The sequence below is a fragment of the Microtus ochrogaster genome, chromosome 2 (assembly GCF_000317375.1).
Source record: "Microtus ochrogaster isolate Prairie Vole_2 chromosome 2, MicOch1.0, whole genome shotgun sequence".
NCBI classification, from domain to species: domain Eukaryota; kingdom Metazoa; phylum Chordata; class Mammalia; order Rodentia; family Cricetidae; genus Microtus; species Microtus ochrogaster.
The window spans coordinates 12,756,248-12,770,305 of record NC_022010.1 but is presented as its reverse complement, the minus strand read 5'-3'; the positions used below and the strand labels follow the sequence as shown (position 1 = coordinate 12,770,305).

General features: G+C 51.7%; 2 protein-coding genes across 2 annotated transcripts in view; one reads left to right on the top strand and one right to left on the bottom strand.

The window, feature by feature from the left end:
- Positions 1–9,507, top strand: part of Dnah10 (dynein axonemal heavy chain 10) — a 121,566-nt gene extending 112,059 nt beyond the window's left edge. Inside the window, exons 69-79 of the mRNA XM_005344367.2 lie at positions 1,453–1,636; positions 2,502–2,702; positions 2,927–3,136; positions 3,265–3,360; positions 3,972–4,143; positions 4,507–4,638; positions 4,762–4,973; positions 5,063–5,230; positions 7,357–7,537; positions 8,550–8,695; positions 9,079–9,507. Of these exons, the coding sequence (XP_005344424.1) occupies positions 1,453–1,636; positions 2,502–2,702; positions 2,927–3,136; positions 3,265–3,360; positions 3,972–4,143; positions 4,507–4,638; positions 4,762–4,973; positions 5,063–5,230; positions 7,357–7,537; positions 8,550–8,695; positions 9,079–9,225 (1,849 nt within the window). The 3' untranslated portion in view covers positions 9,226–9,507. The remainder of the gene's footprint in view (positions 1–1,452; positions 1,637–2,501; positions 2,703–2,926; positions 3,137–3,264; positions 3,361–3,971; positions 4,144–4,506; positions 4,639–4,761; positions 4,974–5,062; positions 5,231–7,356; positions 7,538–8,549; positions 8,696–9,078) is intronic.
- Positions 9,508–9,613: 106 nt separating this feature from the next.
- The window catches only part of Ccdc92 (coiled-coil domain containing 92), a 28,998-nt gene continuing 24,553 nt past the window's right edge, over positions 9,614–14,058 (bottom strand). Inside the window, exon 4 of the mRNA XM_005344366.2 lies at positions 9,614–11,503. Within this exon, the coding sequence (XP_005344423.1) occupies positions 10,731–11,503 (773 nt within the window). The 3' untranslated portion in view covers positions 9,614–10,730. The remainder of the gene's footprint in view (positions 11,504–14,058) is intronic.

The following is a 14,058-nucleotide window of genomic DNA, read 5'->3' as shown; positions in this document are numbered from 1 at the left end:
CATGTGTGTGGGAGAGTGGGCATGTGTGGGGGAGAGTGGTCATGTGTGTGGGAGAGTGGGCATGTGTGTATGCATGCTTCAAGGCATGAGCTCAACCTTGGTGTCATTCCTTAGGAGCCATCCAATTTGTGGTTTTGGTTTTATGTTTGTTTGTTTGTTTGGTTGGTTTTTTCAAGACAGGGTTTCTCTGTGTAGCCCTGGATGTAGTCCTGGAACTCACTTTGTAGACCAGGCTGGCCTCGAACTCAGAAAGATTCACCTGCATCTGCCTCCTGAGCGCTGAGATTAAAGGTGTGTGCTACCACTGCGTGGCACCTTTTCTTAATTTTTATTAGTTCTTTGAAGATTTCGTACAGTGCATTTTGACCTTATTCATCCTCTAGCTCCTCCCATCCCCCTCCCATCTTTGTGTTCTCGCTTTTTAAAACCCACTGAGTCCCATTTCTGCTGCCTGTATATCTTGGATGTGTGACCACTGGAGTGTGGCGGACCTGCCAGACCCACAGTTTTGGGGGAAAAGTAACTCTTGTTCTTTTTCCATTGGCAATAGCTTCTTGGGTAGAGGTGGGACTTCGTGCCCACCTTCCTGTCATATGGGCAAGATACTCTTACTCCACTAAACAGACACAGTATTAAATCGACCCCTAGTGATTCATTTCTAACCGTACACAGATCCTTTGGCAGTAGATGGTGATTAACACAGAAATTCTGATTTCTTTAAAATATGAAACCCCTTCTTCCTCATGCATTGGCGGCTGTCTTAGTCTGTTCTGTGTTGCCACAACCAAATACTTGATGCTGCGTGATGTTGAACAAAACAAGATTTATTTGGCTTGTGTTTCTGGTAGCCAGAATCACAGCCTGGCAACAAGAGAAAGAGCCATGTGCCAAAGAAGTCAGGCACATGAGGAACCTCACTTTGTAACTACCCGATCACGTGAGAAGGAACCCAGTCCTGTAGGAAGTATGTTAATCCCTTCCAAGGGTGGTGCCTTGGTGACCAGTACCGCCACCTCCGATACCATTGTGTTGGGGTCCATGTGTCGAGTAGGGGTGTGTCCAGGGGACAAACACTGTCTAAATTAGAATATAACTAATTGAAAATCCTAAAGAAAGGGGCAGTGTGGCGCATCCCACAGAGCAGCTGATGTGTGATTTCCGGGTATGTGTCGGAGGCCTGTGCACATGAAGAGCAGGTCAAAGCCCCCAGCTCAGTATCACCTTGCTGAAACTAGTATACAGGGAACACATGAGGTAGAGGGAGCCAGGGAGGCCTCTGCTACCTAGGAGAGCATCATGGGTGCTGGATCTGTGTGCAACGGGATTCTCAGAAGGCCAGGACACAGGTGTGAAGGACTGTGTTCTGGATGCTGACGGGGAGTGAGAGGCAGCAGGGTAGGGAGAGGACCTGGAGCTGTCCTGCAGGTCGTTTCGTGTTCTCCCTTTTGCCAGGTATGTTCAGCCCCCGATGATCAGCTTTGAGGCCATTTTCGAGCAGAGCACCCCCAATTCGCCCATTGTATTCATCCTGAGTCCTGGCTCTGACCCTGCCAGTGACCTCATGAAGCTGGCTGAGCGGAGTGGCTTTGGGGGCAATCGCCTCAAGTTTCTTGCAATGGGTCAAGGCCAAGAAAAGGTAACTAGTGGGTTTGTAAGCTGTGTCCCGGAGCGCTCCTGGGATGGAACTGAAGTCAGGATCAAACAATGAGACACTGGCGACAGCTTGGCTGTGGTCTCTCCGCCACCTGTGACCACCCAACTCCACTCCTTTCTAAGCCTTTGTCACCATGGGTCCCGTACGTGTCAGTGGTCTTAGGCTTCTGGTGTGTGGCTCATGGGGATCGTAGGGTGGCCATTTGGAAGCCATTTGTCCCATGCCACCTGCTAGCTCATTGTGACAGGGCACAGCACTCAGGGAAACTCGAGGTCAGAGGGCGCCGACTCCTATCTGCGGCTTTGTTATGAAGTACCTGTGGGTGTCTGAGAAACACGGCTACCAACGCACAGGGCAGGAACAGCGACACTGGGTAGACAGGGCATGGCAGGCAGGTCCAACCTCCCACCCGGAGGAAGCCATTTCCATGTGAGTGCCATCCAGGTCTGGTCCTCATGATCTGGAGGATCATGGACCACCTCTGTGCTCCAGGCTCTTTAGGTCTGAATTCTGAGGGTCAATTATGCTTCCTGGAGGGATAGGCAAGACTTTTGCAGGCCTGTTTGAGTCCAGTCTTGGGTGCAATGTGACTGTGACAGAAGTGAGGGATCTTGGGGCTGTGGAGGCTGAAGAGGCACGAGGCATGGATGTCACAGGTGGCAGGAAGGCTGCCTCAGGAGGCTTTCCACCTTAGCTCCTGGATCCCTGCATCCTTCTCACTCTCTTGGGAATGCTAGTCCACCTGCACCCGCACCCTGCACCCCTCCTGCAGGTGGCACTGGAGTCCAGGGTTGGCCTAGCTTGGGAATGCTAGTCCACCCACACCCTACCCCCCCACCCCCCGCAGGTGGCACTGCAGCTGCTGGAGACAGCAGTGGCTCGCGGACAGTGGCTCATGTTGCAGAACTGCCACCTTCTGGTCAAGTGGCTGAAGGACCTAGAGAAGTCCCTGGAGAGGATCACCAAGCCACACCCCGACTTCCGCCTGTGGCTCACCACAGACCCCACCAAGGGCTTCCCCATTGGAATCCTGCAGAAGTCCTTAAAGGTCTGTCTTGGGGTCAACACAGACATGCTACAGTCCCAGTCCAGGTCACTGCCATAGGGACCTTAGGGTGAAGGGGCTAGCCCACGTACCCATCCCACTCTTCCTACGTGGCTGTGGGACTTGTGTGTGTGCTGCCCAGATCTCCCATTCCAGCTCAAACAAACTGTGGGAGCAGGAGGTGGCAGAGGGCTCCTGGGTCAGGTCTGCCTTCTGCTTTTCCACAGGTGGTCACGGAGCCGCCTAACGGGCTCAAACTGAACATGCGAGCAACCTACTTCAAGATCTCCCATGAGATGCTGGAGCAGTGTCCACACAGCGCCTTCAAGCCCCTGGTCTACGTGCTGGCCTTCTTCCATGCTGTGGTACAAGAGAGGAGGAAGTTTGGCAAGATCGGCTGGAATGTGTACTATGATTTCAACGAGTCCGACTTCCAGGTGAGGGTGGTGACACTGGTCCAGCCGGTGCACCTCGAGCTGCCTGGCTTCTGCATCTGCCTTCCACAGTCACCAACAGCAAGTTGCGGGGTGTGAGTGGCTGCTAACAGCTGTTTCTTCTCTTTAAGGTCTGCATGGAAATCCTGAATACATACCTAACGAAAGCCTTCCAGCAGCGTGACCCACGCATCCCGTGGGGCAGCCTCAAGTACCTGATTGGAGAGGTGACGAGGCTTGGGTGCTTCCTGTGGGCTGGGGTCTGGGACCGAGACACCTGTCCTTTGAGCCCTTAGGATAGCCCTTGTTCCTGCCCCCACCCACTCCTTACTACCCAAGGTCCCTTAAACATACTCTTGCCTCCTCACTGTTTTTCCAGGGAGGTCTCTTGTGTGACTCTAGGGCCCAGGGCCCCCGCTAATCTTTCTCTGGGCAGTACCCAGCTTGCCAACGTGCTGAGCACATCCAAGAAGCCTTGTTGTGTTCTTGGGCTGTGGGTACCATGCTTCTAGCTGAACTGATGGGAAAGCTAGATTTGGGGAATTCTGCAATGCAGAAGGACTGGCTGCTGGTGTCTAGGTTCTTGTCTGTCTGTCTGTCTGATCCACTTGGGAATTCTCCCAGTTGCTTTAGGCTCCCTGTGGACAGCTTCATGCTTTTGGTCTGTTTTCAGGAGGCCTCAGCCTAAAGCGTGATTTTATAGATAAGCCCCCTTTCTTGTCTGTCTGGCCCCGGTTATTTAAGTAGACAGGTTGGAGCCGGGCAGTGGTGGAGGCTGGAGCTGCAGGTGCAGGTGGGGCGATGGGACCCCACTGGTTCTCATCCACTCTGACCTCAGGTCATGTACGGAGGCCGGGCCATCGACAGCTTCGACCGGCGCATCCTTACCACGTACATGGACGAGTACCTGGGAGACTTCATTTTCGATACTTTTCAACCATTCCACTTCTTCCGGAACAAGGAAGTGGATTACAAAATCCCTGTGGGTGACGTGAAGGATAAATTTGTTGGTGAGCTGTCCCGAGGGTGAAGAAAATTCTGTGAAGGATGACAGATTCCATGTGCTTTTGCTGTGGTTGACCCGAGCTCTTTGCCACCCTCTCCTGGTGGGACTTCTGGGCTGGCCAAGTGAGGCTGTTCCCTGGGCTCTGCCTCACCTCAGAGCTGCTCCTTAGCCGAGGTTACCAACCCTGGGATGGCATCTGGAAGGGTGACACTGGGATGGTCACTGAGCCATCTGCACCACGGATACAGTGCATGCAGATGGGCGAGGCCCAATAGGGCCTTTACTCTAAAACACAACAACAGAGTTACTTTTGATTTGGGGTGTCCTCAGAAACGGTACAACCTGTTCTCTCTCACCGTGATTCTAGAAGCCATCGAGGCCCTCCCACTGGCCAACACGCCGGAAGTGTTCGGTCTCCACTCCAATGCTGAGATCGGCTATTACACACAGGCAGCTCGGGATATGTGGGAGCATCTGCTGGAGCTACAGCCACAGACAGGTAGAGCTGCTGGGACAGGGGTGCTCCTGGTGGGTGGCAGCTTTCCCAAGAACGAGGAGGCTCCCAAAGCCCCATCTCCCAATGCAGCTAGTCTCAAAACCTCTTAAAGTGTCATCCTTCCAGGGGAATCCAGCAGTGGCATCAGCCGTGACGACTACATTGGCCAGGTGGCCAAGGACATTGAGAACAAGATGCCCAAGATCTTTGACCTGGACCAGGTCCGGAAGCACCTGGGTTTTAACATCTCACCTACCTCGGTGGTGCTGCTGCAGGAGCTGGGGCGCTTCAACAAACTCGCCATCCGCATGACTAGGTCTCTGGCTGAGCTCCAAAGAGTGAGTGTGGCCCTAGGGCGGACAGGGCATGATGGGGGGAGCCCCAGGCCCTCCACAGCCCTGCTGAGGACTCTCTGTTCTGCCAACAGGCCTTGGCTGGCGAAGTTGGGATGAGCAATGAGTTAGATGATGTAGCCAGGTCTCTCTTCCTCGGGCACATCCCTCACATCTGGAGGAAGCTTGCCCCGGACACCCTGAAGACCCTTGGGAACTGGATGGTCTACTTCCTGCGGCGGTACAGCCAGTACACACTGTGGGTGAGTGTCGGGCCACTGTGGGTCTGGCTCTGCCCACACACCCACTCCCGCTTTCCCCTGGGAATGTATATCAGGTGTCCCAGGGACGTCCTCAGTTGTCATGCCTTTGCGAGTCTGATTTATGTACACCTGAGATAATTTCTTCTAAATGTCTTGGCATCTGTTCTAGTTCACGCTTTTTAGGGTCTTTATCCTTCCTCCTGGTGGTGGACATTTAGGTGGTGACTGTACACATTTGTGTCACAAAGAGCACTGTGGTCAGTGTCCTTGAGTGAAGCCAGTGTGTGTCCCACACACCCTAGAGCACACGTGCCCTTCATCTGTTGTTGTGAGGTCACCTTTACTTCTTCAGCCATGCTGGCATGAATTGGTGCGATCCTCCTGCCTCAGTCTCCCAAGCATTGGGATTATAGGTTTGAGCTGAAGTCTTATCTGTGAGTTTTCTACAAAGTTGAAGTCATAATACTTGGGGAGTGACATTTGCTTTCTTCTGCAAATCTGTGCAGTCTTTGAGTCTGGGGCCTTTGCTCAGTGATGGAGCATGGAGCATTTAATTGTTTTTGGCCTGCTTCTTTTCTTTTTTCTTTTTATTTATTTGGTTTCTTTTTCTTTCTTTCTTTTTTTTTTTTTTTTGAGACAGGGTTTCTCTGTGGTTTTGGAGCCTGTCCTGGAACTAGCTCTTGTAGACCAGGCTGGTCTTGAACTCACAAAGATCCGCCTGCCTCTGCCTCCCGAGTGCTGGGATTAAAGGAGTGTGCCACCACCGCCAGGCTTCTTTTCTTTTTTAAAATGATTTATTTTTATGTGCATTGGCATTTTGCCTGCATGTATGTCTGTGTGAGAGTGTCAGATCTTGGAGTTACAGTTATGAGCTGCCATGTGGGTGCTGGGAATTGAATCTTGGTTCTCTGGAAGAGCACTCAGTGCTCTTAACCACCGAGCCATCTCTCCAGCCCTGCCGTTTCTTTAATGAAGGTGAAGTGGAGGGTGTTTCATATACTTAAAGATTATTTATATTTTCTCTGAACCGTCATGTCTATTTCAAGAGAAGACTCCATCTTTTTACAGACTTTTTAAAAATGTATGAAGTATGTTTATATCTCTGTGTGTGTGAATGCATGCATTTGGGTTCATATGTGGGAGTCAGTCCTTGCTTTCCATTTTGAGACAGGGTCCCTTGTTCACTGCTAGGCAGTACAAGCTAGCTGGCCTGCAAGCCTCTGCTCATCCTCTTGCCTGTCTCCCATCTCACTATGGGGGCACTAAGATTAGAAGGGTGGCACCACCCCAGCTTTCTGTACTTCCTGGGGATCCAAATCCAGGTCTTCAGGACTGTGTGCTAAGTGCTTTGTCCACTGATCTGTCTCCTTAGCCCTTTTTATTGGTTTCTAAGAGCTCTTTGTATATGAAAGACAGTAACTCTTGGTCTGCTGGTGATGCATGGACTCCTCCCTGCTGGGAGCCTTTTACTTGGATGATGATGGTGTGTGTGTTTCTATAGGAAGGTTTTTCAGTATGAATGCAGCCAAAACTTTTCTTTCTTTCTTTCTTTCTTTCTTTCTTTCTTTCTTTCTTTTCTTTTCTTTTCTTTTTTTGGGTGGCATCTGGGCTTTGCAATTCTCCACTTGAGAAAACAGCGAGAGGTTAGGTGTGGTCCTTTTGTAGGTTTGTGTCCATCTGTATGTATGCAGGTGTGTGTACATGTGGAGAGAGGCCAGACACGAACCTTGAGTGTCATTCCTAATGGGCCATGACTGTTTAGACAGGGTTTCTCTTTAGGACCTGGGATTCACTGATTTGGCTAGGCTGGCTGTTCGGGAAACCTCAAAGATCTTTCTCTACTGCCTCAGCACAGGATTGCAAGCATGTGCTACCACACCTGATGTCTTTAATGTGGGTTCTCAGTATCAAGTGGGGACATCTATGTAGCAAGCACTTTAATGACCTTGGTGTTTCCCTAAAGTTTTGGTCCACCGGGAGTTTGGTGGTCACCTTTTCCCCTGTGGGCAGATAATTGACCTAATGCCAACATTTGTCACCATGGAAAACCAGGCTTTTGTTTTCTTAATCAGCTTTGAAGCTGGTGTCACAGCCCAGCTTCCTGTCCTGCCCACCTTCCCTACCAGGTCACCGAGAGCGAGCCTAGTGTGATGTGGCTTTCAGGGCTGCACATCCCAGAGTCCTACCTCACAGCACTGGTACAGGCCACGTGCCGGAGAAATGGCTGGCCGCTGGACCGGTCCACCTTGTTCACACAAGTGACCAAGTTCCAGGACGCTGACGAAGTGAATGAGCGAGCAGGGCAAGGTACAGGGAGGGTCACATACCCTGCTCTCCAGCTGGGGCTTTCCTCTCAGAACCATCACCTAGCTCAACGGGATGAGCACCACGTGGATCCTATGTTGCTGCTGTGGCATCTCAGAGAGCAGAGTTTCCTGATGGAAACTAGCTGAGTCACAGGGTGGATGGCAGGGAGGCCTGACCATGCTAGTTTGTGGCAAGTGGGAGCCTAGATTAAGTTCTCAGAGATAACTGAGCGGCTTCCCCTGAAGGGCAGACGAGTAGGGGCCAAAAAAGCACATAAGCTAGCCCAGAGCTTTGGTCAGGCATATTCAAGCTTTTGACATTGTGACCTGACACTGTCAGCTACAAAGTTCCCACTTGAGAGCTGTATAACCTGTTAAAATCACGAAACCAAACCCCTCCTAGTGTCTTAAGCAGGTCTGCAATTGTGCTGAGCTGCATTCATCCCTATCTTTTGTCCATGGGCCACAGCTGCTAGATGCCAGCATTCTGTGCAGGCGCTAGTTGGAAACTGTTTCCCTAGCTAGAGTTCACTGAACTGCGAAGAGCAGAAGCCCCTTTGTGCCTGTTTAAGAAGAGTGGATTAATGGGCAAGTCTCAGGGGCCCTCAGATAGGTCTCACTGGTGAGCATCCAGCTGCCACTCTGTTGGGCAGGTGGACGACTTTTGCCTTTGGTGAGAGCGCTGAATGGTAATCACTAGACCACCAATAAGTGTAGACATTCTCACTTTTGGGGTCTCTGTGTGCTAGAGACCACACTTCTCTTGGACTTCCCCTTTGGTTCATAGGATGCTGGGATTGCTGGGTGCCCTGAAGCCAGAGTCCAGGAAGACAAGTGCTGCCTGGACCACTTCCTTGGAGCCCTGCATCTCCTATCCAGCTATTCTTTTATGTGGAAGAAGGGCAGAGTTGAGCGCCCCACCCCAGTGGCATTTGTACTTTTCCTCTGTGCACACCTGTGAGAGGAGTGTTGCCACACAATAGAACACAGACACATCTTTCTGTCACCCCCAGGGTGCTTTGTTTCAGGGCTCTACCTGGAGGGCGCTGACTGGGATATAGAGAGTGGGTGTCTTATCAAGAGTAAGCCCAAGGTGCTGGTTGTGGACCTGCCCATCCTGAAGATCATCCCCATTGAAGCTCACCGTCTGAAGCTACAGGTGACAGTCACCTCTCTGACCCCATGGTGCCGTCCCTCCTCTCAGGGCAGGCTAGGGCATGAAAATATTTGGTATACATGCATGTGGGTGCCCATAATCCCTGGGGTCAAGTCCAAGCTTAGAGCCTGTGGTAGAGACCCTGGGGAAACTCCCTTCTTAGGAGATTCTGGATACACTATTTGAGTCAGAAAGTGGCTCCATCCAGTGTGGACAGCAGGTGCCTTCTACTCTGGCTGGCTGGGAACTAGGCAGCATTTGCCCAGGCACCCCATGGTATCCGATGTAAGCCTGGCACTGCTCATGTTAAGTTCTCAGGCTGAATCCCATCTAGTCATGAGCTGATGCCTCCAACCTTGAGGATGTCCCCTGCCACTCCTTTGCAGAACACCTTCCGGACCCCCGTCTATACCACCTCCATGAGGAGAAATGCCATGGGAGTCGGCCTAGTGTTCGAAGCTGACCTCTTTACCACGAAGCACATCTCACACTGGGTGCTCCAGGGGGTGTGCCTCACCCTGAACTCAGATTAACCCCAGCATCAGCATGTGGAGGACTACATGGAGCTACCATGCCTGGCACACAGGTGCTGACGTCATTGCAGGGAGTTTACCAAGGGGCAGCTGGAATGCTGGTGGAGGGTGTTTGATGCTGATTTTTCTTGCATTTGAAAGTGGCCATCTACACGTACTTTTCTATTAAATGAACCTTGTTTTGCAATGGGTTTTGGTGTGTGGATGCATGTGTGTGGGTGCACCTCAATCTTGCTTATTCCTCAGGTTCTTGCCTTATTTGTTTTTGAGATAAGGTCTTACTATTCTGGAGCTTGCTGACTCGCCAAAGCCCGAGGATCCCCATCTCCATCTCCCGAGGGCTGGGGTCACAAATCTGCACCATCACACTTAGTTTTTTTTTAAGTTTTTATTTCTGTGTATGTATGTATGAGCCTGTCTGAATATGTGTGCACCACACGTGAGGTGTCGGGGTCCCTGGAGTTACAGCCAATTGTGAGTCACCATGTGGGTGCTGTAATCGGCAGCAGCATCTTTTTAGCCTTGGTTTTGCATCTCGATCTTCTTTTTGACAACTTTGGACACAGCACACGCCAGTGCAAGTTTTAAGGCAAGTACATTCTCTCTTCCTTCCTGTTAAGCCACTGGAGAGGGGTTCTACCCGTTTCTGCTCAGTACGTGCCCTTTGCTGGCCAGAGGGTAGAAGGCTGAGGTTGCTGAGTCAACTGTTCAGTTCCTGCCCAGCCTCCAGACTCCTCCTCTCCCAGGCCTTTGTGTGGCTTGGGGAAGAATGGTACTGTGAGGCTGGCCTGGCCAGCTGGGGCTAGGGAGGCAGTGTGGAGCCTGGGCAGGACAGAACGCAGCTTCTGCCAGAAATGCAGGAGCACCAACATCTCAGCAACAGCTCAAGGCAGCAAGTATTCCCACCCCACCCGTGAGTCCTCCCCTCCCACCTCCTCCACAGACAGTCCCTCGGTGCTTCAAAACGACAGAGGAGAAGGATGGGTTTAGAAAAAAAACATTTGTTGGATCCTGAACACTTGGGTGAAACTAACAAAAAATTATGAACACACACTCAGGTTGGGGTGACATGAGAGGTGAGGGTCATCTTGCTTACAGCTGCTTGGCAAAGGGTCTGTGAGAAGGTAGGAGTTCCAGGAAGAAGCAGAAGCTACTGCTCTGCTCTCATAGGCTGCCTTGGATATTGGGAGGGGTGGGTCCTTATTTTGCTTTGACTTCAAGCGGTTCTGATTCCAAGTGTGGTATGTGATGCAGCCGTGGCCTGGTCCTTGTTAGGAAGTGTGCCGAGATCTCATGGCGTGGGGCTAGAAGCAAGCTATAGGCATGCAGGCATTGGCCACAGTGCCAGTAAATATCTTCAGTGGAGACACCATTGTGTCACTATGGGGCCAGAAGCCAGGCTGCGATGGTAGGAAACATTTGGCATGAGTGGGGTGAGGAAGGTGTGGGCGAGGTTCCCCGTGGCGCTCACAGTGCATGGATGGCTGCGGTGGTGGCCGCAGGCTTCACACAGTTCGGTCTGTCCCTGAGTGCTTCCGTACCACCTTCCCTGTGTTCACTTGGTCCACAGCCCTCGTCTCTCCCTCAGGCTGGGGCTGTGGTGGACTGGCATGATGGATGCGATGAGCCACCCCGACGTGGGTCTTGTGTGGCTTGTCTCGGGCTGGGCTATGTTGCCCACTGGCGCCACGGTCTGAGGCAATGGGAGGTATGACAAGAGGCCGCTCTTTGAGCTGGACCTCAGCAGACTCCCGGGCCAGCAGGAACGGGGTGGGATCTGGCATTGCATCCACCGGCTCCCGCAGAAGGAGTTTGCGGCTCTCAGCTCCGAACCTGTAGACTTCCTCAAACTCAGGGTGCAGTGGGGCCGACAGGCTCTTCTTCATGCGGCGACGAGGTGTCTCAGGCAGCTTGTCCTTGGGGGGTGTGGGCTTGTAGCTGGCCAGTGCAGGGCTGCCAGCTGGGCTGGCGTCAGAGGTGCCGCTGGAGCTCAGTAGTTTCTTCTTGGCTGCATGTAGCTGAGAGGTGAGGTAGGCCACGGTGCTGGCACGCTGCTCTAACTCCCCTGAGAGCATGCTCAGCTTGTGGCTCTTCACCTTCAGCTCCTCCAGGTACTTCTTCTCTCTCTCACGGACCGTGTTCTCCAGCACAGCGATGGCAGCATTCTTCTGCTCCAGTTCTTGCAATAATTTGCGGTTTTCTTCCTCCTTGGCCTTCAGCTGGGCCTCCAGCTCTTCACAGCGCCTCTTCAGTTCCGTCGTTCTGGAAGAGCCGTCTCCTGCAGGAAAAAGTCAGGTGCCAGGTCAGAGCCTAGTAGAGGAGGCAGATTCTCATGGCCTGTGTGGAGGGCCCTGGCAAGGAGCCCTATGGTAGGTGGGGTGCAGGATGGCCTGCAGGCCCTGTTCCCACTAAAGGCGAATCAGGGGGTCTCTGAGGCCCCTCCCAGCTCTTGGTTCCCTGGCTTACTGCGTAAAAGAACGTCTCCAGAATCTGAAGGTGCTGAAGTTAAAACAGCTTGAGCGTCAGCTGGAGTCAGCGTCTCTGGAGTGCCAGCTCTACAAGTGAAGGGTGTCAGACATGTCCCTCAGGCCTAGACCCTGATCTTCAGCCACTTTAATCTCCCAGTTGCCCCAATCTAGCACTTGCTTTCTGCTCCCTTTCTGCTAGCCGGCAGCCTGCTCTCTTCTCTGCTCCATCTGGCCCTACTTCCCACTGGTATCACCACCTCCCAGGCCTCGTTCAATCCACTCTGCTCCCCTCTTTCTCCCTTGACTAACAATGACTCCTCACGACCTAACAAGCTGCTAGTCTGACAGTCCATCTGTTCCATGCCTTCTGCACCCACATGAACTCTGAGCTGCCTGTCTCCTTGTTTCTTCTGTGTTATGATCACTACAGCTGATTCAACTCCAGATCTGTGCATCCAAAATGTGCAGATAGCCCTGCCATGCCTTTGGGTGCTGGGAGCATACTGTACTCCCTATGCCAGTAGCTTCAGGTAGACTCTGAATTACTACAAGTCCTGTGGGCGAGTATACACTGCAAACTCACTGCAGGTGAATACAGATGTGTGTGTGTGTATATAGAGAGAGACTAAGTCAGTAAATGGTAGCTTTAGAAATAATGCCGTATTATCTATGAGTCTTATGTTTTTAGACATAACCAAAACAATGCAAAAACCCCCACAGCACTAGATTCTCAAGTGCATTGAGAGCCCCAGCACAGTAATCGGGCTTGACATCCATTGCTCTTCCTCCAAACCCCTGCAGGTGGGCCCTTCCTTCTCAGCCCTACCTATAAGCATGGTAGGTCTTTAACCTCAGGCCTTTGACTGCATCCCAGCCAGACAAAACTTCTGGGATCTGTGTCATTAGAGACCTGGGACATTAGAGTAGACTCTCTGGTGCTGATGAAGGACACAGTCCTTGACAGCCACAGGTTCAGGGTGATTTCAGACATTGTCAGAGGTATATAGCCCTAGTCCCAGCACAACAAGAAATCCAGGGCTCCTCAGTAAGGTGCTTGTTTTGGCCTCTTATCCCTAAGAGGCCTAGGCAAACACTGTCCTTCCCTATAAATGACCTAGCTACCCAAATATCTGCTCTCAAGTGCAGATCTGAGAGGTGCTTCTGGAAGGTACTGGTACCCCTGGTTATCTACACACCTCTCTAGAGACTTCTGACTTTCCTTGTCTAGTCTACAGTCAGGTGTACACCACCTGCTCTTCCCCACTGAGCTGTACTACCTGAGTCTGCTTGTATCATCCTAGGCATCACGGCCTTCAGGGGAGAGAATCAGGATTCTTTCTGATCCGCCTTCTGAGCTTGTGTTTGATGTGCACTGAACGGAACACTAGTTTCACCCCAGAGGATGGGGCATGTCCCCACAAAACCCAGCCACCCAGAGGCTTTTCAAATTGTCCCCTCTGCTGAAGTAGAGTCATACACCTTTGACAAAAGCCATAATGCTGCTGAGGGTGTCCTAAAGGAGGGTGAAGGGGCTTGAGACAGAGGCTTGAGAGCTGTTGCGGACTAATGGGGTAAAAGGGAGAGGTGTGAAGACACCCTGGCTCCCTCAGCATGGACAGTTCCTTCTCAAGCCTGTCATGGTAGGAGTGTGGGATAGACCAACCACAACAAATTGCAACTCTGTCCTGAGTTGCTGCCTGAGCTCCAGACAGAGGACTTGGGTGTCTTTGCTTTATGGAGAGATTTTGATGGAGGCTCCTGCTCCAAGGCCTACGAAGTCTGACAGGGCCTTCTGCATCCACTCAGATAAAACCATGAGAGGAGTACTTAAGAAGGAGATAGGACAGAGTAACAAAAACTCAGTGATGTTACCTGAGGTCTCAACAAAGATTGGACTCAAGGGCAAACTACCCTTGTAGAGCTTAGGGAAAAGGTCTCCCCCAGGAACACATTGGATGCCCTTCAGTCCCGGCCCTGTGCTAAGGAACAAGTCATTCTCACAGACTTAGAGCTCCTAGAAGACCCCGTCTCTGCCAGTTCTCTAGCCACCACTAGTTTGCTATACCTTTGGGGGCCCTGACGATTCTGCTAGGGAAGCAGATCTAGACTGCAGTCCAGAGAAAGATGGTCCCGACGTCTGGGCCATGAACTGAAGCCCACTGCCCCCACCCCGCTACTATGGATCACTCTGGCTTTGAGCCAGGGCTTGGTTAAGCTCTGGAGACTGGGGGAGGAGAGCCTCCTGCTTAGTTCTCACTTTTCCTCCTTTCTGGCAAGTCACATTGAAGTTTATATCTGGATTACAGAAGGATATACATTCATGGTTAAAAAAAAGAAAGAAAATTCTTTTTTTTTTTTTTTTTTT